The sequence below is a fragment of the Scyliorhinus canicula genome, chromosome 15 (assembly GCF_902713615.1).
Source record: "Scyliorhinus canicula chromosome 15, sScyCan1.1, whole genome shotgun sequence".
In the NCBI taxonomy this organism is placed as follows: domain Eukaryota; kingdom Metazoa; phylum Chordata; class Chondrichthyes; order Carcharhiniformes; family Scyliorhinidae; genus Scyliorhinus; species Scyliorhinus canicula.
In genome coordinates, this window is record NC_052160.1 from 52174735 (window position 1) to 52199602 (window position 24868).

Here is a 24868-nt window from a genome sequence, read left to right on the forward strand (position 1 = left end):
ACGAAAAGAGCCCCAAGCACCGTTTGAGGGCCTTGGGGCCATGGGGGAGGGGGAGTTCTAAGAGGGGGCGCATGCGGTCCGGGTCTGGGCCCAGGACTCCGTTCTCCACGGCGTAGCCGAGGATGGCTAGTCTGTTTGTGCGGAACACGCATTTCTCCTTGTTTAATGTAAGGTTTAATTTTTGGGCCGTCTGGAGAAAACGGTGGAGGTTGGCGTCGTGGTCCTGCTGGTCATGGCCGCAGATGGTAACATTATCCAGATACGGAAACGTGGCCCGCAGCCCGTACTGGTCTACCATTCGGTCCATTGCTCGTTGGAACACCGAAACCCCGTTAGTGATGCCGAAGGGAACCCGGAGGAAATGGAAGAGGCGGCCATCGGCCTCGAACGCCGTGTAGTGGCGGTCCTCCGGGTGGATTGGGAGCTGGTGGTATGCAGACTTCAGATCCACCGTGGAAAATACCCGATATTGGGCGATCTGGTTTACCATGTCTGCAATTCTTGGGGGGGATATGCGTCTAGGAACGTAAAGCGATTGATGGTCTGGCTATAATCGACGACCATGCGGAATTTTTCCCCGGTCTTGACGACCACCACCTGAGCTCTCCAGGGACTGTTACTGGCCTCTATGATCCCCTCACTGAGCAGCCTTCGGACCTCCGTTCTGATAAATACCCTATTCTGCAGGCTGTACCGCCTGCTGCGGGTGGCTACCGGTTTGCAATCCGGGGTGAGGTTGGCGAAGAGAGGAGGGGGGGGCGATGCGCAGCGTGGCGCGGCTGCAGATAGTGAGTGGGGGCAGGGGCCCGCTGAAGCGGAGGGTGAGACTCTTGAGATTACATTGGAAATCCAAGCCTAAGAGGAGTGGTGCGCAGAGGTCGGGCAAGACATACAGTTTAAATTTGGAATAGCTAGCGCCTCGAATCGTTAGCGTTGCTGTAGTGCGGCCTTGGATTTGGATGGAATGGGAGCCCGAAGCGAGGGCGATAGTTTGGTTGGCGGGATAAATAGGGAGGGAACAGCGTCTTACCAGCTCTGGGTGTATGAAGCTCTCTGTGCTCCCGGAGTCGAAGAGGCACGACGTGTTGTACCCGTTGATCTGGACCTCCGTCATCGAATTTCTCAGATGCTTGGGGCGAGATTGGTCGAGGGTGACCGTGTTGAGTTGCGGGCCGCGTGGTGGGTGCCCGGGGGAGTCGAATTCTTCCGATCGGGCATCCTGTCGAGTCGATGCCGCTGCGTTCTGGCGAGCTTGATGCAGGAACACTGCGCTGAGTTGCGGGCCATGTGGTGACTGCCCCGGGAGGTCGTACTGCTCCGATGAGCTGTTTGAGTCTGGGGATGCAGCTAGGGCCCGTGGATCGCACGTGGAGGGTGGTGATGAAGGTGGCGTCCAAGATGGTGGCCCCCATGAATCGCACGTGGCCGGCTGCATGGTGGGGGTTTGCCAAGATGGCAGCCCCCCTGGATCGCACGTGGCGGGAGGGGGCGGAGCCTGAGCATAGGCCGCAGCGTGTCAGGCCCCGCGGGCCTGCTGGTGCTGGGGGCGATGTTTTTGGACTGTTGGGGTGTTGAGGGCTGGGGCCCTCCTGCCGAGGCACACTTTAGCATAGTGGCCTTTCTTCCCGCAGCTGCTGCAGGTCGCGGATCGGGCTGAACAGTGCTGCCGCGGGTGCTGGCTTTGTCCACAGAAGTGGCAGGCTGGAGCAGTTGAATAACTGGTTTGGGGAGCTGAATAGTGGCAGGCTGGAGCAGTTGAATAACTGGTTTGGCGAGCTGAGTAGCTGGCTGGGGGAACTGAGTAATTAGCTGGAGCAGCTGGATAGTTTGAGTAGTTGACTGGGACAGTAGGACCGGCTGCGGCAGCACGATAGCTGGGGGGCCTTGCGGCACAGGCTTGGGGGGTCCTCAGGTCGGGGGTCCATGCGGGGTTAGCGGGGTCCGCGGGAAACGAGTTGAGGCTGCGGAAGGAAACTTCCATCATGATAGCAGCCTCTACGGTAGTCTCTAAGCCCTGGGCCCCATTTTCTAATAGTCTCTGGCATACATAGCTAGATCGAAGGCCTGCTACAAAAACATCCCGCACAGCAAGCTCCCTATGTTCGGCCGCGGTTACGGCCTGGTAATTGCAGTCATTTGAGAGATTGTTCAACTCGCGTGCAAATTCAGCTAAAGTTTCAGTAGCCCGTTGTCGGCAAGTCGTGAACACATGGCGGGCAAAGACCTCATTCATGGGCCTAATATACATTTTGTCCAAAATCGCCAGCACTGCGGTGTAGGAACCGGATGGATTTAGTTGTGTAGAAATTCTGTGGCTTACCCTCGGTAATGCAGTAGATTGAGCTTTTGTTTCTCCGTAGTTTCAGCGGTGCTGATTTCGGCCAGGTAGGCCTTAAAACATTTCAGCCAGTGGCAGAAGCTTTTTTTCGCCTCTGCATCCTGCGGATCGAGTTCTAGACGTCCGGGTTTTAGAGCGGATTCCATGCTTTACTTCGTCAGCTTCTTAAGTGTATTAAATTGATGGAACCATCAATTCAGCGAACACGTGTAGTTGGATCTGAACAGAGGCTTTAATACACTTACAATAGAGCCAGCCTATTCGTAGTTGAACTTCAGGCGAACTGGCAGGCTGGCTCTAAGGCACTGATCTTTATACATCGGTCCCGGGGGAGGAGTCTTGGGCGGAGCCAAGGGAGGAGCCCAGTACAAACTCTCGCGTACTCCCAGAGCGACTCCCCCTGGTGGTCGGATAGTGCAACTGCACTTACAATGGGTAGATAACGAACATATATACATGGAGTGATATTGGCAACTATATATAGCATGAATCACATTCACCACACATGCCATACAAAAATATATTATTGATCACACACTGATTGATCAGTCATTCCGAGGTGACATTCTAAAATGGGTCAAATATACTTTATGCAACCTTGCTGCAATGCACATACCTCATAATGATAGTTCATACAGGTCAGGTCCTTCCAACAGCGATCTCCGCGAATTTTAATCAGCCCCTGTTAATTAAAAAATAGAAGTACACTGTTTACAATTGACCAATGGGTCAGGAAATAAATTAAAACATTATTGAGAAAGTGGCACAGTATTTGAAAACTTTCAAAAGTAAAACTATAACAATAAATATAGGTCCAGATCTTGAAGAGGATAATAAGAGCAATATACTGCAGATGCTGGAATCTGAAAAAGCTCTGAAGTCATACGGGCACGAAACATTAACTCTGGGTAAGATCTACCTGCTGCATTGAGTTGGGGCTTGGGGGTCGAGTCAGGGGATCACATGATCGGGGCGCCATTTTCAAATGGCGCCCCAATCTCTCCCTACATTGAGGAGTCCTCGGCCACGTGTTCCCTGCTGAGGCCCTCAATCTACCTGAATGGCCATTCGTTCGTGTGGTGTTTCTTGGTGCTCCAAGCGCCGGGAGACACTTGGCTAATCACAGGCGCTATGAGACTGTTCCCATTCAGGTAGATTGTGCACTCTATCTTCTCTCTCCACAGATGCTGCCACACTTACTGAGTTTTTCCAACATTTATCTGTTTTTGTTTGTTGCTGAAGAGTACATTTCCCTGAATGGTTAAATCAGGCTACACCGTTCACTTTACTCCCGATCATGGGATGCTGTTTCTACTTTTTGGACGTTAAAACATTACAAATTCTATTCTTTATTGTTCTTGGGATGTCTATCAAACTTTAATGTGTTTTGTGTCACACTATGGTGGCATTAACAGTGATTTTAAGGAAACTTTATATACAGTGTCTTTGTGATTACGTACAAGTGTATGGATTTCACTTTCGGTGTAATATTCTCTTTAATTGATATAATCTGTGCTACACAAGCAGCAATTGCTTCTTTAATAAGGCTTGGAGAGTCCAAAGTAAGTAAAAGTAAACAACATTCATTTTACCATAATTACATACACGGGTCCTGATAAAACCTCACCCGGTACTCTCTCCTGACGGTCAATTGCACACTGCCCAACCTTTTATATAAGTTAGGGTAAGCTAACTTGCCCCTAACGGGGGAGCTCGTACTCCTCAAGGAGCATGAGGTAAACAATCATCCCCACACCAGGGGCGCAATTCTCGCCCGCCCACGCCGGATGGGAGAATCGCGGGAGCGTCGGGCGAGTCCCGCCACGCCGCCCCGGCACCCGCACGCGATTCTCTCACCCCCCCCAAAACGGCGCGCTGAGATTTACCGTTTGTAACGGGCGAGCGGCGAATGAGCCCGAATGAGCGGCCAATGCGATGTGTTCATGTCGGCGCCAACCACACATGGTCGCTGCCGGCGTGAACAGCGCGCGAACGCTGCGGGGGCGGCCTGTGGGGGGGGGAAGGGAGGATCGAGCACCGGGGGGGCGCTCAAAAGGAGTCTGGCCCGCGATCAGTGCCCTCCGATCGACAGGCCGGCGTCTCTGAAGGACGTACTCCTTTCCTCCGCCGCCCTGCAAGATTACTCCTCCATTTCTTGCGGAACGCCCGCGGGGAGGACGGCAACCGCGCATGTGCGGGTTGGCGCCGGCCAACCTGCGCATGCGCGGGTGACATAATTTACGCGCCACCGCTTTTACGCGTCGCCAAGGCCCGGCGCACGTAAATGACGCGGCACCGCTCCTGGCCCCCCGGGAGAATAGGGGGCAAGAAGTGGCCTCCGACGCCGGAGTGAAACACTCCGGTTTTCACTCCGGCATCGGCACTTTGTCTCCCGTTGGGAGAATCCCGCCCCAGATGTCCCGTGCTGGTTATTATAGCTTTCATAACCAAGACACTCAAACCTATCACTCTTTTGAAAACATCTAACAATAAATAACCTAGAAGGCAGCAGATTGCACCTGGAGTACAGAATTTCTTTTAAATTTGGACTCATATTTTCCATGATTTCTTCACAAAAATGATGTTGTAAATATGGTTATAGTAAGAGAGTACTTTACATATACAGGATAATAGTTCAGCTAAAAATGTGCTGCAGTAACAACTTGCATGTAAGTTGCATCTTTACCACAGCTAAAGGGGGTGAGAGGCATTTTGAAACAGAATTTGACACCAAGTCACATAAGCAATATTACAGACAGGGCTTGGTCAAAGAGATAAAGTTGGAGGAGCATCTTCATGGAGGAGAGAGGTAGAGACTTGGTGAGGTTTCGGGGGTGAATTATAGAATTCAAAAGACTTTTCCATCCAGATGATATTTAATACTGACACCAAAGCACAGTTGATCTTTGATGATTTTAGAAGCACCGTATTCCAGATCAGGTGGTGTCCAATAAAGGCTCGCAATTCACAAATGAACCTTCATCCAATTTGCCATCAGTTACGGCTTTCAACCCTGCACCAGCTCCCCAATCACGGGTCGACCAGTTAGGCGGAAAGACACATATTAAAGCTCTAAATGAGAAAGTACGATGACTTCCTGACAGCGCTTTTACTTATAGGTCCATTTGGCTGCAATGTAGATCAGCCCCATCAAAGCTCTTGCTGGACAGAAAACTCCTCATCTAACTCCCAATGCTGCCAAAAAATAATCCCAGGGTTGGAAGCGGATGACTAAAACATTCAGGACCGAGAACAGCAGATCTCTGACTACAATAGAAGCATTAGAGACTTGACACAGTTGCACACAGGGAACAGGGTGTGGACCAGGAACCTTGAAAGAGAAAGCATCATTGTCTGGGGAGACAATGGCCCACCAAAGTCATACCTCATCCATACACCAGAAGGTACGATCAGGAAGAACAGGTGACGTCTCATCCTTATCCTTTGAGTCAAACCTCCAACTATAGATTTGAGTGAATAAGAAGTCAACTGCTGGCTGCAACACAAACTCTGAATGAACATAGGGTGTCCATATCAATTGAATCTTCCACTCCTCCAAACGTGACCAGAATGAGATCTTGGGGGGGGGGGGGGGGGGAAGGAGAAGAGAGGGTGTTGTGTGCGGCAGCATAATTATGATATAAATACATTCTGTAAAGACTTGGGGGGGGAGGTGTAGTATAAGAGTATCTGATATCGTAAGGGGTGTGGTGAGACTGGAAAACAATCCACAGTGTGGTGTAAAGAGGCATACATGACCTGAAAACAGAGCCGGCTCTGGGCTGGACAGAGACCTGTGTAGCGGCAAGCATTGAGTTAGTTCATAGCTCAGGTTATACTTGTGTAAATGTACAATGTTGTGTGTTACCTCTAACCTGTTAATATTCAACCATACAAGACTCAGAATCTCTTCATGAGAAGATACAACAGTGCTGCCAAGTTAAGTTTTATTGGATAAAATTTACTGTCTAGAAACGGGCCAAATTCAAGTCAAGCCTCATTATGTCCTGCTCCATCTCATCCAATCAGCATATCCTTCTGTTCTTTTCTCACTCATGCATTTATTTAGCTTACTCTATCTATTGGTAATTTAATATTTATTATCTCTAATTTGGACTCCCCATAAGTCGAAGCATCTTTTCCTTATAATTTGAAAGACCTCCACTACTTAAGTCTTCCCTTTTCTAAAGAGAGTTCCAACCTCAGTTTTCCCTGATAATTCTATCTTTTCAGTCCTGGTATAATCTGATATGAAGCTGACAAATCAATGTATGCATCCGTAACTGATCGGCCGCTGGGACATACTACAAGGAAGCTATAATGAAAAAGAAGGCACTGTTATTGCCTTTCTTGCATTTGAATTTCAAATTAAGTGCAGGATAATATTTCCAACCCACTGAGTTGTGCCAGGACTCATAAAAAATGGATTAAATTTCTTCATCACCACAAATAATAAAAAGGAGCTAGTGGCCCGCAACAACAAAGACACCTGGATCATGGCAACACTACTGACAGGGAGATACACAATCAGATCGCATGGGCCCGAAGCTATGCGGCCTGTCATGGGCCTTTGAAGTGCAGGCAGGTTCTGATTAGAATTACAAATGCAACAGACCAAAGGAGGCATCAGCAGTCAGAAAAACCTGATCCAATCTCAGCCTTTGCCTTCTAGGATTACAGGGATATCTCTTCAGGTGATCTCAGAGGAATTCAGGATACATACTGCCAAAGCTGTCACCAAGAGGGAAGACGGCACATTATAGACAAGCATGCAGAAGAATTGAACAGGATGGCGGTTAATATGAACGCAAAGATTATCTTGATGACCTTCTGCCATTCTCCAGCTCCTTCTGTTATCAGGCTGTAATATTTCAAATTAAGTTTCAAAATGGATCCCTATTCCAAATTTTGTTACGAGTACCACATTCCCTCTTTCCATCTGTACAACACAAGGGCAGATCAATAGCTGTTTTAACCTAGTAAATAAGCAACCAGAATTTGCCTCCGGTCCGAATCAAGCTTGGAGCATATTTCTGGCAATTAAACACCCACTCGCCTTACAATTCCATTTCTTTCTATCCCATATAATTCGACAACAACTTATATTTATACTGTGCCTTTAACATAGTGAAACATTCTGTGGTGCTTCGCACAGCAGTATAAAATTAAGTATTACACTGAGCCACATAAGGCGATATTAAGTTAAATAACCAAAAGTTTGGGCAACGAGTTAGGTTTGAAGGAGCCTCTTAAGGAGGAAAGCAAGACAGGGGCAGAGGTGTCGGGAAAGAAGTTTAGAACTTAGGGCCCAGGCAACTGAAAGCGCAGCCATAAGCACTGGAACACCTTGGCCCTTCAAGCCTGCTCAGCTTTTCAATAAGATCATGGCTGATCATATAGAACATAGAACAGTACAGCACAGAACAGGCCCTTCGGCCCTCGATGTTGTGCCGAGCCATGATCGCCCTACTCAAACCCCCGTATCCACCCTGTACCCGTAACCCAACAACCTCCCCCTTAACCTTACTTTTTAGGACACTAAGGGCAATTTAGCATGGCCAATCCACCTAACCCGCACATCTTTGGACTGTGGGAGGAAACCGGAGCACCCGGAGGAAACCCACGCACACACGGGGAGGACGTGCAGACTCCGCACAGACAGTGACCCAGCCGGGAATCGAACCTGGGACCCTGGAGCTGTGAAGCATTTATGCTAACCACCATGCTACCGTGCTGCCCATATTGTAACCTCAACTCCGCATTCCTGCCTACCTCCGAGAATCTTTCACCCCCTTGTTGAGCAAGAATCTATCTAGCTCTGTCTTAAAAACATTCAAAGGCTTTGCTTCCACTGCCTTTTGAGGAATAGAGTTCCAGAGACTCAAGACCCTCTGTGAGAAAAAGATGCTCCTCATCTCAGGGTTATGGAGCAGGGGGAGATAATGGAGCTAGGGAGTGGTGAGGCCGTGGAGGCATTTAAAAAGAAAGTTGTGAATTATAAATTCAAGGCATGCTTAACCAGGAGCCAGTGTTGGTCAGCAAGCACAGAGGTGATGGGTGAACATGCTCAGCGCAAGTAAAGACACTTGTGGCTGCTGTGAACAGAAGTGGGGTGAATGGACAACTCTGTTTTGTGCCCCTAAATAGTTGTAAATAACCCAAGCTAGTCAAATTAGTCTTAACATGAACTGTGGGGGCCGTTTATAATAATCTAACCCATGAGATGAATGTTGGCCCAAATCGGAACTTACTCAAAACCTCCAACAAATAACTCCACTCAATCTTATCAAAAGCTAGGCGGCACAGTGGTGCAATGGTTAGCACTGCTGCCTCACAGCACAAGGACCTGGGTTCGATCCCAGCCCTAGGTTCGATCCCAGCCCTAGGCTCCTGTCCGTGTGGAGTTTGCACATTCTCCCCGTGTCTACGTGGGTCTCACCCCCACAACACAAAGATGCGCAGGGTAGGTGAATTGGCCATGCTTAATTGAAAAAAAAAATGAATTGGGTGCTCTAAATTTATTTTTTTTAAACCCTATCAAACTTTTCTCTGCATCATAGCTACCTTAACCTCCAGCACCTCAATTTTAGAGGATGTCATAACAACATTTAATAGGTGTCTGATATTATTAGACAACTGCCTATCTTTCACAAAACCTATTCGATCTTCCATCACTACATCTGGAACATACCCCTCGAGCTGTAGTGCTAACACCTTAGCAAGAATTTTTACATCTGTATTCAACAAGGAGATGGGTCTTTACGATCCACATTGCATTAGTTCTTTTTCTTTTTTGGAGATTAATGAAATAGACGCTGAAGTAAGCGTGGTTGGTAATTCCCCCCCCCCTCCCCATGTCAAAGGATCAGAAAATATATTTAAGAGATGTGGGGCCAATACTGTCGCAAATCGTTTACATAAATAAATTGGAAATCCATCTGGGCCTGGCGCCTTCCCTGACTACATTGTGACAATTGCATCGATCACTTCTTGTTTTTCAGTGGAGCGTCCTTTCTTGTCGGTTAGCTACAGAACCTCTGGCTATTGCTTTCCGAGCTTCTCTGGAATAGTCAGGTATTGTTAGAGATAATAGAGAACATAGAGTTTCGCTCTATGCGGACAATTTATTATTATATGAATCTAACCCATTGAAATCTATGGATAAGATTATGAATATGTTGAAAATATTTGGAAACTTCTTGGGCTATAAATTGAATATGACAAAAAGCAAATATTTCTAATAAATACCCTGGGGAGAGGATCAGATTTAAGTACCATTCCATTTAAACTAACCAAAAATAAATTTAAATACTGAGGTATTGAGGTGGCTCATGACTGGGCCACAATGTATAAATGTAATTTGACAGTCCTGGTGGAGGGGGTAAAAGAAGATTTAAAAAGGTGAATACCCTTCCCCTTTCATTAGCTGAGTGGGTACAAACGATAAAAATGAACATCCTTCCAAAATTTTTATTCGTGTTTCAATCGCTTCAAATATTTCTACCCAAAATATTTTTCTATAAAATGGATCAAATAATTTTGGATTTTATATGGGCTAATAAAATTCCACGAACTGGACAGATAGTTTTACAAAATAAACGGCAACGGGAGGGCTAATACTGACCAATCTTTTGTATTATTATTAGGCGGCAAATATAGAAAAGATTCAGCAATGATGGAAAGAGGAAGAAGTGGAATGGGTACAGGTGGAGGAAGCATCGTGTAAGGGAGCCAGCTTGAAGGCTTTAACTGCTGCCCCACCCCCATTTATCCCGGGGAAGTTTACAGAAAGTCCGGTGGTGACATCATCCTGAAAATCTGGAGCCAATTGAGGCAACATATTGGTTTGGGAAACATGTCAGTGCTAGCCCCTATTTATGGAAACCACTGATTCATCATGACAATATTGGATATAACATTTAAATAGTGGGCATAAAGAGGGATTGAGACAAGTAGAAGACTTATCATTAGAAGATAGACTTGTGAAGTTTGAAGAATGGAGGGAGAAACACAATGCAGAAGGAGGAGAAGTTTAAATATCTTCGATTACGAAATTTGGTGAAACATCAAAACATAGAAAATAGAAGCAGGAGGAGGCCATTCAGCCCTCTGAGCCTCATCTGCCATTCATTATGATCATGGCTGATCATCAAGTTCAATACTCTGATCCCGCCTCCCCCCCCAATATCCCTTGGTCCCTTCAGCCCCTAGAGCAATATCTTTTTTTGAATAAATTTAGAGTATCCAATTCTTTTTTTCCAATTAAGGGGCAATTTGATGGGGCCAATTCACCAACCTGCACATATTTCTGAGTTGTGGGGGTGAGACCCACGCAGGCATGGGGAGAATGTGCAAACTCCACAAGGTCAGTCACCCGGAGTCGAGATCGAACCCGGGTCATCAGCACGCGCTACAGCTATATCTAATTCTTTCTGGAAATTACACAAAGTTTTGGCCTCAACTACTTTCTGTGGTAGCGAATTCCACAGATTCACCACTCTCTTGGTGAAGAAATTTCCCCTCACCTCAATCTTAAAAGGGTTACTTCTTATCCTCCAACTATGACCCCTAGTTTTGGACACCCCACCATCGGGAACATTCTTTCTGAATCTAGCGTTCCTAATCCTGTTAGAATTTTGGACGTTTTGATGAGATCCCCTCTCACTCTTCGAAACTCCAATGAATATAATCTTAACTGACTTAGTCTCTCCTTCCTAGAAATCAGCTTGGTAAACCTTTGCTGCCATCCCTCCATAGTAAGAACATCCTTCCTCAGATAAGAGTGCCAAAACTGCACACAAACAGGAGTTGTCCACTTTCCCTCGACTACCAGATAACAACCTCCTTGATAAATTGCTGGTTCCAGATGATTTGAGAGTTGGGAAAACTACTAACATTTATAGATGGCTGATGGACACAAAGAAAACACTGATTGAAGAAATAAAACAAAAGTGGGGGAAAGAGTTGGATGTGGCATGAGAATGGGGACTATAGAGTGAAATTATGCACAGGGTCGAAACTTCATCTTCATGTGCTAGAATAAGCTTAGTACAATTCAAGATAGTACATAGGGCCCACATGCCATAAGAAAGAATGAGCGGGTTATTCACAGTAGAAGATAATTGTGAGAGGTGTAAAGGAGGAGCAGCTAACCACGTTCACGTGTTCTGGTCATGGCCACGATTAGTAGGGTTTTGGACCTCAGTGTTTAAAACATGATTAAAAATTGTGGAGGTGGAAATATGACCAGGACCTTTTGAAGCAATTTTTAGAGTGTCGGAAATACCTGGAGTAATGGAAGGGAAAAGAGCCTATGTTGTGGTCTTTGCCACATTGATTGCCCGAAGGCAAATTTTATTAGAATGGAAATCCGAAGATCTGCCAAAAATATCAACATGGTTGGAGGATATTGTGGGATTCCTTAAACTTGAAAAAAAAATAAGTTTGTCCTTTGTGGCTCAGATGGGGAATTGTGGACAAGACGGAAGCTATTCCTGCCTCTATTTACAGACGTATTTGTTGCCAGTGGGTAAAGTGAAGGGGAGGTAGAGGAGAGAAGAAATGGAACGTTTTAATGGAAATAAAAGAAAATAAATCTCAAATTAGGAGGATTGTATTTTGTTTATTTTATTATTGTTTGATTGTGTATCTGTTGTTATATTCCCTAATTGAATAAAAATATTTTTTAAAAAGACATGGCTAACAGAGTTTTGGATAACTCAAGTTGACAACGGATGGAAGAAAGCGGGAGGTGGGTCAGAAGTGCATTGGAACAGTTTGGTCTAGGGGTAACAAAGGCACGGATGAAGGTTTCAGCAGTACAGAGCAAAGTGATGGAAGATTAAGGAAATGGAAGTAGGCGATCTTCGTGGTTGCCCAGATATGTGGTCAAAAGTTCATCTCAACCATATACAACATCAAACTTGTGGAAATTTGCGAACGACATGGTTCAGCCTCGGGCAGGTGCTAGGGGGAGGGCCAGGGAATGAAGTTTGACCTGGGGATTAAAATTAGTAGATTCAGTCTTCTCAATGATTAACTGGAGGATGTTTTCACACATTCAGTGCTGGATGTCGAATAAGCAGTCTGATAATTTGGCAATAGTGGAGTGGAATTGGTGGAGACATATAGCTTAATGTCATCAACGTATATGCGAAAACTGACCTGGTGTTTTCCAATGATGTGCCGCAGAAGCAGTGCATAAATGAGAATCATAGATCATAGAATTTACAGAGCAGAAGGAGGCCATTCAGCCCATCGAGTCTGCACCTGCCCTTGGAAAGAGCACTCTACTTAAGCCCCATGCCTCCACCCTATCCCCCTTTATCCCCGTAACCCTGTAACCCCAGCTAACCTTTTTTTTGGACACTAAGGCCAATCCACCTAACCTGCACATCTTTGGACCATGGGAGGAAACCGGAGCACCTGGAGGAAACTCACGCAGACACGGGGAGAATGTGCAGACTCCACACAGACAGTGACCCAAGCTGGGAATCGAACCTGGGGCCCTGGAGCTGTGAAGCAACTGTGCTAAATACTATGCTACCGTGCAGTCTTCTGGAGTTCTGTCTCCTGGAGCGATTCTCCAGGTCCTCCAATTTCTCTCTCAGCCTCTTCTGCCTGTCGAAAACCATCTACAAATCCATCTCCAAGAAGGCCATCCATTCTTTGTGCTCCCCACCGCCTCCTCCACCTTCTGAATCGCCAGGCCCGGAGCGAGCCTCCAATCTCTGCTCCACTCTCTCAATTGCAGCTCTTTTGAAAAATATTTTTTTATTCTCCTTTTTCACATTTTCTCCCAAATTTACTCCCAACAATAAACAATAATCAGTAACAAATGTAATGTCAACCCCCATATCAATAACAACGATCCCATCCTCCTACCAAACCCCCAAACAGCAGCCCGCATGTTAACATAAACAAATGACAAAAAGGAATCAGGAATCACCCAGTCACCATTAACACATACAGTCCCCCTCCCCCCAACCCTCCCAGCCCCCAACCCCCCTAATGTTGGATGTGAACCAATTCTAGAAAGTGCATATTGAATAACGCGCATGAATTGTAGAACCCCTCCATCCTTCCCCTCAGTTCAAATTTGACCTTTTCAAGTGTTAAAAATTCCAGCAGGTCCCCCCCCCCCCGCCACGCCAGGCACTGGGTAGAGAGGTTGATCTCCACCCTAACAAGAACAACCTTTGGGCGATCAACGAGGTGAAGGCTACAACATTTGCCTCCGCGCCCGTTTCCAACCTTGGCTGGTCCGACACCCCTAATATGGCCTCCCGAGGGCCCAGATCCAGTTTCACGTGCACCACTTTAGAGATTGCCCTAACACCTCCTTCCAGTAATCCTCCAGTTTTGGACAGGACCAAAACATATGAACGTGGTTGGTGGGGCGCCCACTGCAACGTTCACACACATCTTCTACCCCCTCAAAGAGCTGGCTCACCTCACCCTTGTAAGGTGTGCTCTATACACCACCTTCAGCTGTATCAACCCCAACCTCACACACGAGGTTGTGGCGTTCACTTTCCGGAGCACCTCACACCAGAACCCCTCCTCCATACCCTCTCCCAACTCTTTCTCCTTTGCCTTGATTCCATCTAGTGGTGCCTTCTCCTCCTCCAAAATAGCCCCGCAAACCACCGATAATACCCCATTCTCCAGTCCCCCTGTCGTCAGCACCTCCTCCAGCAATGTGGAAGCCGGCTCCACTGGGAAGCTCTGTATATCCTTTCTGGCAAAGTCTCGAACCTGCATGTATCTAAACATTTCCCCCTGTTCCAGTCCATACTTCGCTCCCAGCTCCTTCAAGCCTGCAAAACCACCCCCAAGAAATAAATCTTTTAATGTCCTAATTCCTTTCTCCTCCTATCTCCGAAAATTTCCATCCCATTTCCCTGGCTCAAATCTATGGTTCCCCCGAATCGGCATTTTCTCAATTGCAGCTCTGAGTGTCTTCACCACCCGAGCCAGGTCTTCCAAAGCCTCCTTCCTCTGCTGTTGGAATTTTCCGTTCAAAAACTCCACCAGCTGCTCTGTCGATCACTTGGCAGGCAACACTGCCCCTTGCCCTCCGCCATCTTAACCTGCGGTGCACCAGCTGTCCTGGTCCAGCTGTTCTCTCTTTCTCGTGACACTTCTCATCCTCTGATCAATCCACCGATCTCACCAGAGGAGAATTACCTTCCCTCGGCACTCACACTCCTTTTGCCCTCAAAAATCTCCCCATATGGGCGGGGAAGGACCAACAAAATCCACCTTGAGCGGGACCCAGTAAATGTGCGACCATTCATTCCATGGCCACCACCGGACGTCAACTTGTTGGAGTTTTTGAGGAGGTAACAGAAAGGGTTAATGAGGGTAATGCTGTAGATGTGGTGTACTTAGACATTTCAAAAGGCATTCAGTACATGGCCACACAACAGACTAGTAAGAAAAGTTATAGCTCAAGGAATAAAGGGACAGTAGAAGTGTGGATACAAAATTGGCTGAATAATAGGAAGCAGAGAGTAATAGATATTTTTCAGGCTGAAGGAAGGTTTGTAGTGGTGTTCTGCAGGAGTGGGTATTGTAATCCTTGCTTTTCCTGATATATATTAATGATCTAGATCTTGGTGTGCTGGGAGCAATTTCAAAGTTCGCAGATGACACAAAGCTGTGAAGATGATAGTGTAGAATTATGTCCTTCAAAAAAACATAGATAAGTCGGTGGAGTTGGCAGATAGGGGCAGATGAAGTTCAATGCGGAGAAGTGTGGGGTGATGCATTTTGGTAAGAAGTGCGTGGAGAAACAATATACAATAAGGGGTAAAATTCTTAAGGGGGTGCAGGAGCAGAAGGACCTGGGTGAATGTGTTTAGACCATTGAAGGAGGCAGGACAGGGGGAGAGAGCAGTTAATAAAGCACATAGTATTTTGGGCGGGCATAGAGTACAAGAGCAAGGAGGTTATGCTGAAGACACTAGTTAGTCCTCGGCTGGAGTCTTATGTACAGTTCTGGGCATCGGACTATAGGAAGGATGTGAACGCATTGGAGAGAGTGCAGAAGAGGTTTACAAGAATAGTTCCAGGGATGGAAGCTTCAGTTACGAGGATAGATTGGAGAGGTTATGATTTTGCTCCGTGGAGAGAAGATCAAGAGGAGATTTTATAGAGATGCTCAAAACCATGAGGGGGCTGGACAGAGTCGATGGGGAGAAACTGCTCCGGCTCATAAAAGGATCAAGAACAAGCAGACACAGATTAAAGTGATTTGCAAAACAAGCAAATGTGATGTGAGAAAAAACATTTTCAGACAGTGAGTGGTTGGGGCCTGGAACGTCCTGCCTGTGAGTGTGGTAGAGGTCGGATCAATCCAGACATTCAAGAGGGCATTAGATGGTTACTTAAATAGAAACAGTGTGCAGGGGTACGAGGAAAAGGCAGGAGAATGGCACTAAGTCACGATGCCGCGTTGGAGAGCCAGTGCAGGCACGATGGGCCAAATAGCCACCTTCTGCACCGTAACAATTCTCTGATTCTGTGATAGCATTGAAAACAGGAGTATTAGCAATCAAAATCTGGCACCAAGCCACATTAGGATGAATTAGCACAGCTAACCTGCTCAAAGTGCTATGCTTAATCAAACGTCTCAACGGAGAAGAGGCAGAGAGGTACAGAGGCCCCGAGGATCGGTGGGATATTCCTGAGTTTCGGGTTGAGGCCGTTGAAGGCTCGGCTACCAATGATGGAGCAAAGAAAATTGGGAATACACAAGGGGCCAGAATTGGAGGAGCTTAGAAATCTCCAAGAGTTGCTGGCTTACAGGGACAGAGTGGGGCAAGTCCACAGAGAAATTTGAAAAGAAGTTGTGTCGTTGCCAGATCGTGGGCAAATATTGTTAAGTGCAGAGTTGATACATGGACAAGGTGTGAGCGAGGTGGGACACTAACGGTAGAGGTGCAGGATGAGAGATCAGCCAGGAGTGCAGTGGAATATTCGAGTCTAGAGGTTACACAGGCAATATAATGTAAGTGTAAGTATACATAGACTGTGTGCAGCGCTGCGACTTGAAAGGACGGTCACTTCACATGTTTTTGAAGAGGGGAGATTGACTCAGATCAGGAATTTTCAGGCACTCTAATTTCCTGATCGCCGACTGCCAAATTGGCTGCCACACAAGCTTAGTTTGCAACAGGGACACCTGCTCTACCAGAACAATCTGTTTTTAAATGTGCTTTAAATTTCAATTGATTTTTCAAATTTGAAATATTACTATTAACACAGGTTAAAAAGAAAGATCTGCTCCATATCAAAGAAATATTGAAGTCTCTGCAGATCTCCTTAATTCTAATTCTCAGAAACATAGACCACAAAAAAGGAGGTCTTTCAGGCTGATTCAGGTTCTCCACAAGAGCAGTTTAGTTAGTTCCACACCCCTGCCCTTTCTACATCTATCTATAAACAAAGTAAAATGGAGAAGGTTTGAGGTGCTGAATGTCCTATTCTTGCGTTCCCATGTCTCGCAAGAATCGGTTTTGCCCCTTTAATCCTCAGAACCTTTGGACTGATTTTGTCCTATCCTGCAAGAGCTGAAAATACAATCTGAGACATGTTGATTGTAAAATATAACTTTTAGAAAAACGTTTTAAACCGTTCACACAGAAACCCCTTTACTTTAAAGCGGGCTGGCACTTTTCAAATTGCATGGAACTTCTGCTGATTAGTTTGCCAATGTTTTCCAAATAGTTTAACCAATTTCTAAACCATCAGGATGTCCATGCACTAGGTAGATTTGTTATCACTTGTTACTATTTACAATGTTATCTGCAGTGGCTCAGGACAGGGGCAGTTAAAATTCTGCAACAGGCTTAAATTACAGCTCCTGTGGGACAGGGAACACATATTGTTTCAGAGGCAAATGCTCAATAAAAATCATTCAAAGGAATCCAAGATAAGAGTTCAAAATCTATGTGTGTGTGTTTGTGTGCGCAAAGAGACGTTGACCGACACACCCTCGCAAAGAACCGTTGCACAGCAACTAGAATATTACGCAATCTACAACAGATATCATTACAGCTACATCAAACCAATTTTCTGCTCATTAAGCAATATGGAAAGCTTATCCGTACCGCCCTGGTGGTCACTCCCATTGTTTGAAATAATTCAGTAAAAAAGTGAACCTTCAGCAGTGCACTTCCACACAAAAGCCCTGCTTTTTATTTTTTTCAGTTGTCCTGCTTTGCATACAATTTAATGCAAACAAAATTGCTGAGGATATCAGAAAATAGAGAAGGGCGCAAAATCAAAGGTTGCATTATGTATCTGAACACAAGAGGCATTATGATCCCGCAGTTCTTGACTGCCATATCCAGCCACTTAAAACGCATGATTTTGGAAATCTGCCACCTTGGCCAAAATGGTTGCCAGTTCCACACAAAAGGAAGAAATTCTAAAGGAAACTGCCCAGGAACAGGCTATTTTGAGTATTATTTTTATAAAGAAACCAGGTCTTGCAGTAAGGCCTCTCACAGAAGAGTTAGTGAAGTGACCAGTAACTTCAGGCAAAAGGTTGTCTCACAGCGAGTGGTCAGCAACCCCACCCCCCCCAAACTGAATTTTGGCCAACGCGGTAGCGCAAATAACTCACTGAGAGTTGAACCCAAGTGCATATGGGGATCACAAAAACAACCATTCCCGAGATCACTCTCATTTCACTTTTTGCTAAAGGTTTGTGGACCTTGGTCACCTTCTAGGGAATAGAAATGGAGGGGGCGGAAATGTATGAAGCAAATTAAATTGCTGCCTCTAGCAAAGCCTGCAGCAGTTGGGAGCAAGACTACAGGGGCATGTACGCGTTACAACAGTAGTTTTATAATCTCAGTGGAGAAAATTCTACAGCTTATTTTTGGCACCATTTCAAGTTGAGGACGTGTGTATGGCAATTCAGTGTCCCCTCTCTCACAGCAACTGCTGTCTATTCATTGCAGTGGGGGACGTTGTTAGAAATTGCCAACAGCTGCCAGTAATTTCATTTCATTTTGCGTCATATCGAATCTCCAAACTGAAAATACAGTTTAAAAAGCAAAAAATGTTTTTTCATTCTTCCCTTCTAACGCATGCAAAATGGAATGCCAAACACTAATTAACATAACAGCTCATCCAGAAGCATCTTGCAGTTAACAAGGCACCCTTTTACTTGAGCAAAGCCAAGCTTACTGTAACAGATACTGTATGGTTGCAGAATAACTGTTCATTTTCGTACTGCACCAACTTTTCCCATATTCATATGCAAAGCTGACAAATGCAACCGGATCTGAACAAAGGCACCTTTCACTCGGAAAGCGAAAAATAATGCCATTCAATTCAAATAACAAGGCTTATAGAGGCAATGTGCAAATTAGGGCACTTCTATCTCCCATCAAAACGATATAACAGCAGGTGTCAGTGCAAGTTATGCTAATTGCCAATTTTGCCATTTGTGCAAACATAAAACATCGTGTTAGTACTTATTTGGCAGGCAATAAAAACTGGCAACATTTCACTCTCATTACGCACCCTTGACTCTTCAATAATTCTGTTGAAGTGGGAATCTCAACTTGGGTAACTCTCATTAAACACATACACATTTCAAAACAAGCCTGATTCATTTTCCATTTCCTGTATGTGTTTTGGTCACATATAGTTGAAATCACTGGGCTGCTGGGTTGCAAAAGCTGCAGATGCAAGTAGAATTAATATGCACAGTTGAAAATGTACAATCAACAAAGGACTCAAATAAAATAGATAATCCTGCAAAGTCACCATAAGTTAGTCAACACCACAGAGGAATAATGTTAAGAGTGGGACTCTTCATCAGACACCCTGTTGATTTTTATTAGAAAGTGCACACATGATAGAGATGTCCAAAATACCACCAATAAAATAATAATAATAATCATCTTTATTGTCACAAGTAGGCTTACATTAACACTAAAATGAAGTTACTGTGAAAAGCCCCCAGTCGCCATATTCCAGCGCCTGTTGGGGTACATAGAGGGGGAATTCAGAATGTCCAAATTACCTAACAGCGCGTCTTTCAGGATTTGTGGGAGGAAACCGGAGCACCCGGAGGAAACCCATGCAGACACGGGGAGAACGTGCAGACTCCACACAGACAGTGACCCAAGCTAGGAAGCAAACCTGGGATTCTGGTGCTGTGAAGCATCAGTGCGAACCACTGTGCTACCTTGCCTCCCACTTGTTTTAAATGGAGGCATTGCAAGACGTTTTAGCTGATAGTGCTGTGGAATTTGCATCATTCTGTCCCAGGTTTCTATTATCATGTATTTGAAGTATTTCCTGACATCGCCCTTGAGTAACATAGCTCTAATTTTAAAGTTATCCCAAACTTGTTCCTGACTCCTCTCAACAGAGCAAATATAATAACAATAATCTTTATTGTCACAAGTAGGCTTACATTAACACTGCAATGAAGTTACTGTGAAAGGTTCCTCGTCACCACATTCCAGCGCCTGTTCGGGTACAAATGAAATGAAAAATGAAATGAAAATCGCTTATTGTCACAAGTAGGCTTCAAAGGAAGTTACTGTGAAAAGCCCCTAGTCGCCACATTCCAGCGCCTGTTCGGGGAGGCTGATACAGGAATCGAGCCGTGCTGCTGGCCTGCCTTGGTCTGCTTTCAAAGCCAGCGATTTAGCCCTGTGCTAAACAGCCCAACAATCAACTCCGATCGTCTTAAACACCTCAATTAGCTCACCATTCTATACTTGATTAAATACAAGCATAATTGACCCAACTTGGCCTCATAATTGAACCCTTTTAACCTTGTATCATTCTGCTGCATTGGCTGCACCCATTCCCAGGCCGATATTTCCCTCCTTCGGTGTGGTGTTCAGAAGTGAACACAGTGCTCTAAACATCACCGGTGATTCAGGAGGTATAACACTCTGGCTATCCCCGAGTCGGGATATTGTGGGTCTGAGCGCTCTCCAGAGACTTGAATAGGAAATTCTGGGCGAACACCCAGTGCTATACTGAGGGAATGCTGCACAGTCAGAGGTGCTGACTTGCAGACAAAAACTTAAATTGAGGCTTTCCCAGGTGGAGCCATGGCAGTACTGAACAGTAGCAGGTGAGTTATTCCCAGAGTCATGGCCAATAGAACATAGAACAGTACAGCACAGAACAGGCCCTTCGGCCCTCGATGTTGTGCCGAGCAATGATCACCCTACTCAAACTCACGTATCCACCCTATACCTGTAACCCAACAACTCCCCCTTAACCTTACCTTTTAGGACACTACGGGCAATTTAGCATGGCCAATCCACCTAACCCGCACATCTTTGGACTGTGGGAGGAAACCGGAGCACCCGGAGGAAACCCACGCACACACGGGGAGGACGTGCAGACTCCGCACAGACAGTGACCCAGCCAGGAACCGAACCTGGGACCCTGGAGCTGTGAAGCATTGATGCTAACCACTATGCTACCGTGTTGCCAAATATTCATCCTTCAATCGGCATCACTAAACAGAACATCACACTACTGCCTGTGTAAGGTTGCTGCGCACAGATGAGGGGCCACATTTACTATATTTACAACAGTGACTACGCTTCAAAAGTACTTCGTTAGCAAGAATTAAATTCTTTAAACTTCCTGAGGCTGAGAAAGGTGCTAAATAAACGCATGCCATTTTTTAAAATGGGGTCGAACCAAAACTTTATGCAACTGTAACACAACTTCACCTCTTTGTGCCCCAGCTCCTTTGGAGAAAGGTTTAATCCTTTAATCACCTGAAGTGGTTCAATTAGGGCATGCCTTCCTCAATGTCAATGAACGATTCGGCCAGTGATTTAAAACTAACAGTTGGAGGCCCTTGGAGTGATGCATTGGCCCATTTGAACCAGGAATGATTACGTAATGATGTCTGGCCACAGCTACGGCACAAATGAAAATTCTCAAACCAGTTCAGTTACATTACTGCACTGTCAGTGTATTGGGGTAAATCTGGCAAAAGCACTAAACGGACATGCACAACACAAGGGGCGCGATTTAATGAGCGCGTTGCACTTAAGCAAGAGCGCGACACGGTCATTAAATAGCGGGAAAGGCCAGAAACGAGAACCACGCCGGGTGCTGATCTGTTAACATCTAACCATCCTTGCTGAAATCTGGATCTCGCTTTGCGAGAAACCAATAATCACCAATTAAGCCCAATCTCCATACAATTAACAGCAGTGACCCCCTATCTAACGACCTCCCCAGCAAGTGGCCACACGGCGCCAATTGGTACTGGCAGGGGGGCTGCTGCGGGGACCCGAGGTAGTGAATAGTCACTCACAGGCAAAGAGTCCAAGGGCACTGGGGTTGCTGCCCCGGAAGGTGTGGGGGAGCAACCAGTGCGCCAACCTCGGTCAGGGTGGGCCGCCATGGCGTTTGGGGGTTGCAGAATGGGGGGGTGGTGGCTGTCCATAGTCCCGCTGGGGGGTATAATCACTCGCGGGTCCGCCATGCCAATCCCTGGATCGTGTACACCCATTCCGGGGGCAAACCTAGCACCTGTCTGTCTGCCCCACCGACCAGCCATAACTCCTACTGATGGAGGCCTCTGGCCAAGCGGCTGAAGGCTATTGTTAATTGGGAATGAGCATCATAGTTAAGTGAGCACCTCACAGCTCCCAAGTGGATTCCCGTGGGTAGATGTGCCATGTAGCCTGTGGGAGTTGTGGCCGACCATCCCAATCAGACCGTAATGCCTGGGCGCTGTGCCTGAGCACTGCAAGAAGCAACACCACAGACGCAGCAGCCAGCATCCCAGGAACTGGGCTCCAGCAAAGGGGACCTTACTGCGGCCGGAAGATGGGTTATGACACTGGGGAGAGGACCTGTGCCGGTCCCAGGTAACGTTGTGTATGGGTTTCTGGGGTGCAGGGTCCAATGAGCAGGGGCCCTCACTGTGGCTGGAGGGGTGTGGGCAGGTTGGGGGGATGGGGACCAATGGGGGGGACTGGAGAGTCCTGGTTGGAAGACATTGCTGGTTGTCAGTCTCATACCCTCTACAATTCCTTAGATACTGGATGGTATGGACGATATTTTGGTCCCAGAGGAACTTGCCCTAGGGGTGCTGCTGGCAGACCAGGCGGCCAGATGCCGGAGAAGGTGGCGGCAAGCTGCAGAATCGACAGCGGCTCCAGGCGTTGGCCTATGTGTTGAGCCCTGCTCCACACCCTACGGACCTAGTCACCCAACAGGCCAGGGAGGCACCCAGAAGGGTTGGTCCGTGATGGCACAAGGTGTACAAACGTCGCAAGTCCTTCGAGCCGATGGCTGACAGTCTGTGCTGCAGGCTGCTCCGCCTCAACAAGGGGACAATGCGGCACCTGTGCCATGTCCTTGCGGACGTGGCACCACATAAAGGAGGAGCATACCCCCTCCTAGTGACCATCAAAGTCATGTCAGCTCCGAACATCTACTCCTCAGGATCATTCTGGGGCTCAAGCGGGGCGTTGTGCGGCATCTCACAAACCACAGTCCACAAGTGCTTCTGTGAAGTCACAGTTGCCCTGCTTGCCCGGGCAGCAAACTATATAAACTTTGACATGGGCCAGGCCCAACAAGTTGCCCAGGCAGCTGGATTCTCTGAAATCGACGGGATGCCCCAGATCCAGGGGCTAATAGATGGCATGCATGTCGCCTTGCGCTCCCTGGGAATCAAGGAGTTCCCTACATCAACACGAGATGAAGATCATGCACATGTGTGCAAGTTTTCCAAGGAGTGTGCATGACATCTACATCCTGGGACAGTCGGATGTCCCCGGCCTCTTCCAGGATCACCCCAGGATGGCCGGTTGGCTCCTGGGGGATAAGGGGTCCTCGCTGAGGACCTGGCTAATGATGCTAATACGGAGACCGGTGACCGATGCAGAGACCCGATGCAACGTGGCCCATGCAGCCACATGGGCTGTCACTGAACATGCATCGGACTCCTCAAAATGCGGTTCCGATGCCTCGACCGCTCTGGTGGTGCACTGTTGAGTCCTCCACAACTGGCACAGCAGTGGAGCGACGTGCTGGAGGCAGAGGAATATGTGGCCACATCTGAGGAGGACGAGGGGGCGCCGGACCAGGAGGGGCTGGAGGAAAGCCCGGGGAGGAACCGCAGGACAAGCTGGAGGCTGGAGGACAGAGAGTAGCAGCGAGACTCCGGCAAGCCGGAGTTCTGGGGAGGCCCTCAGCCTCGGCCGCTTCATACAGGATAAGGCCTTGCCCATCATTCCCCCTCTCCCCAACCCCCTTCCCATCCCACATCCCTCCCTTCACCAACTTCCCCTTTTCCCCCACCCATCTCCCCACTGCCCCCACCATTTTTCACCCTCCCAGGGCCTGTGTAATATCAATCGAGGGTGCTGGGACTGTGTCGGCGGGTCACTGTTGAGGGCAATGATAATCCGCAGTGATGATAACCCGCAGACAGCTGAGTGCTGGTGCTCCTCAATCTACATCACAGTCTGACCCGTGGCTGTCTGCTGAATGCTTGTTCACATCCATCACATGCACATGATATGTCGAAGGTGGGGGGTGGAGGGCAAGTGGCAGGAGTCTAGGACTCCCATGCCCAGGGAGATGGGGCGTGGGTTTGGTGCCCGGTCCACATAGCGGAAGTAAGTGCCGGCGGCATCATAGTGATCGAGATGCAGATATTTTAATGGGTTTCACAGAGTGTCCACGATTGCCCCACTCTCCCTACCCCTCCCCCTAACATGCACTCCCACCACTTTCCTACCCCTCTTTCCCCCTCCTCCCAGTGCCCTCTCAGTGATTTTTAACGTGCTCTACCACTGTGTCTAGGTGTATCCCCAGGATGCACATCAGAGGTGGAAGCAATCAACTGCTAACCACGTCCCATGGCCCTCGATGACCCTGGCAGGCATCCTCTGGGGCTGGTGGGCCCCGGTGCACTTGCCGGCGGCACATGCCCCTCCGTGCCGCACTGTAGCGATGCTGACTGAGACACAGCATTTGTCAGAGAGAAGCTAGTGGCCACTCCGTAGGATGGGCCGGTTGGCGTCTTATGTCTCCTCCTCCCAGTCTGTCCCCTTAGGGCCCTGGGGTTCTCTTCGGGACGGAGGGGCAGCTGGTTTGAGCCCCTACGTTATCTGGCTCTGCCAGCCCTGGTGGCTCCCCAATGTCTGCAGCATGGTGCCAGCGCCCTCGGAGATACTCCTCAGTGACTGTGACAAGCTCTGCAGAGCCTCGGCTATTCCCATCAGAGAGCGGGCGTGGCCTGCAAAACCTCATCAAGATTTGCCTGATACTGGGTCACGACTCCCAGCGAGTCGGGCATCCAACCGAGGCCCTCGGCCATGGCAGTCACTGACTGAACCGCGCCTTGGTTACATCCACTAATACTACTGACATCATGCACCAGACGCTCCTCTGCGGTCACCACCCTAGCAGTGTTGGCCTCGCCGCAAATTGACGATGCCATCTCCTGCACCCGTAGCTTCTGGGAGTCCTCCAATCAGCTATGGACCTGCTGGAGAG

General features: G+C 47.5%; 1 protein-coding gene across 4 annotated transcripts in view; it reads right to left on the minus strand.

Annotated features, from left to right (window-relative positions):
* lmf1 (lipase maturation factor 1) overlaps positions 1-24868 on the minus strand; it is a 945108-nt gene that overhangs the window by 584747 nt on the left and 335493 nt on the right. For all 4 annotated transcript variants that reach the window (XM_038821131.1, XM_038821133.1, XM_038821130.1 and 1 more), the window contains one exon: positions 2955-3020. In XM_038821131.1, the coding sequence (XP_038677059.1) occupies positions 2955-3020 (66 nt within the window). The remainder of the gene's footprint in view (positions 1-2954; positions 3021-24868) is intronic.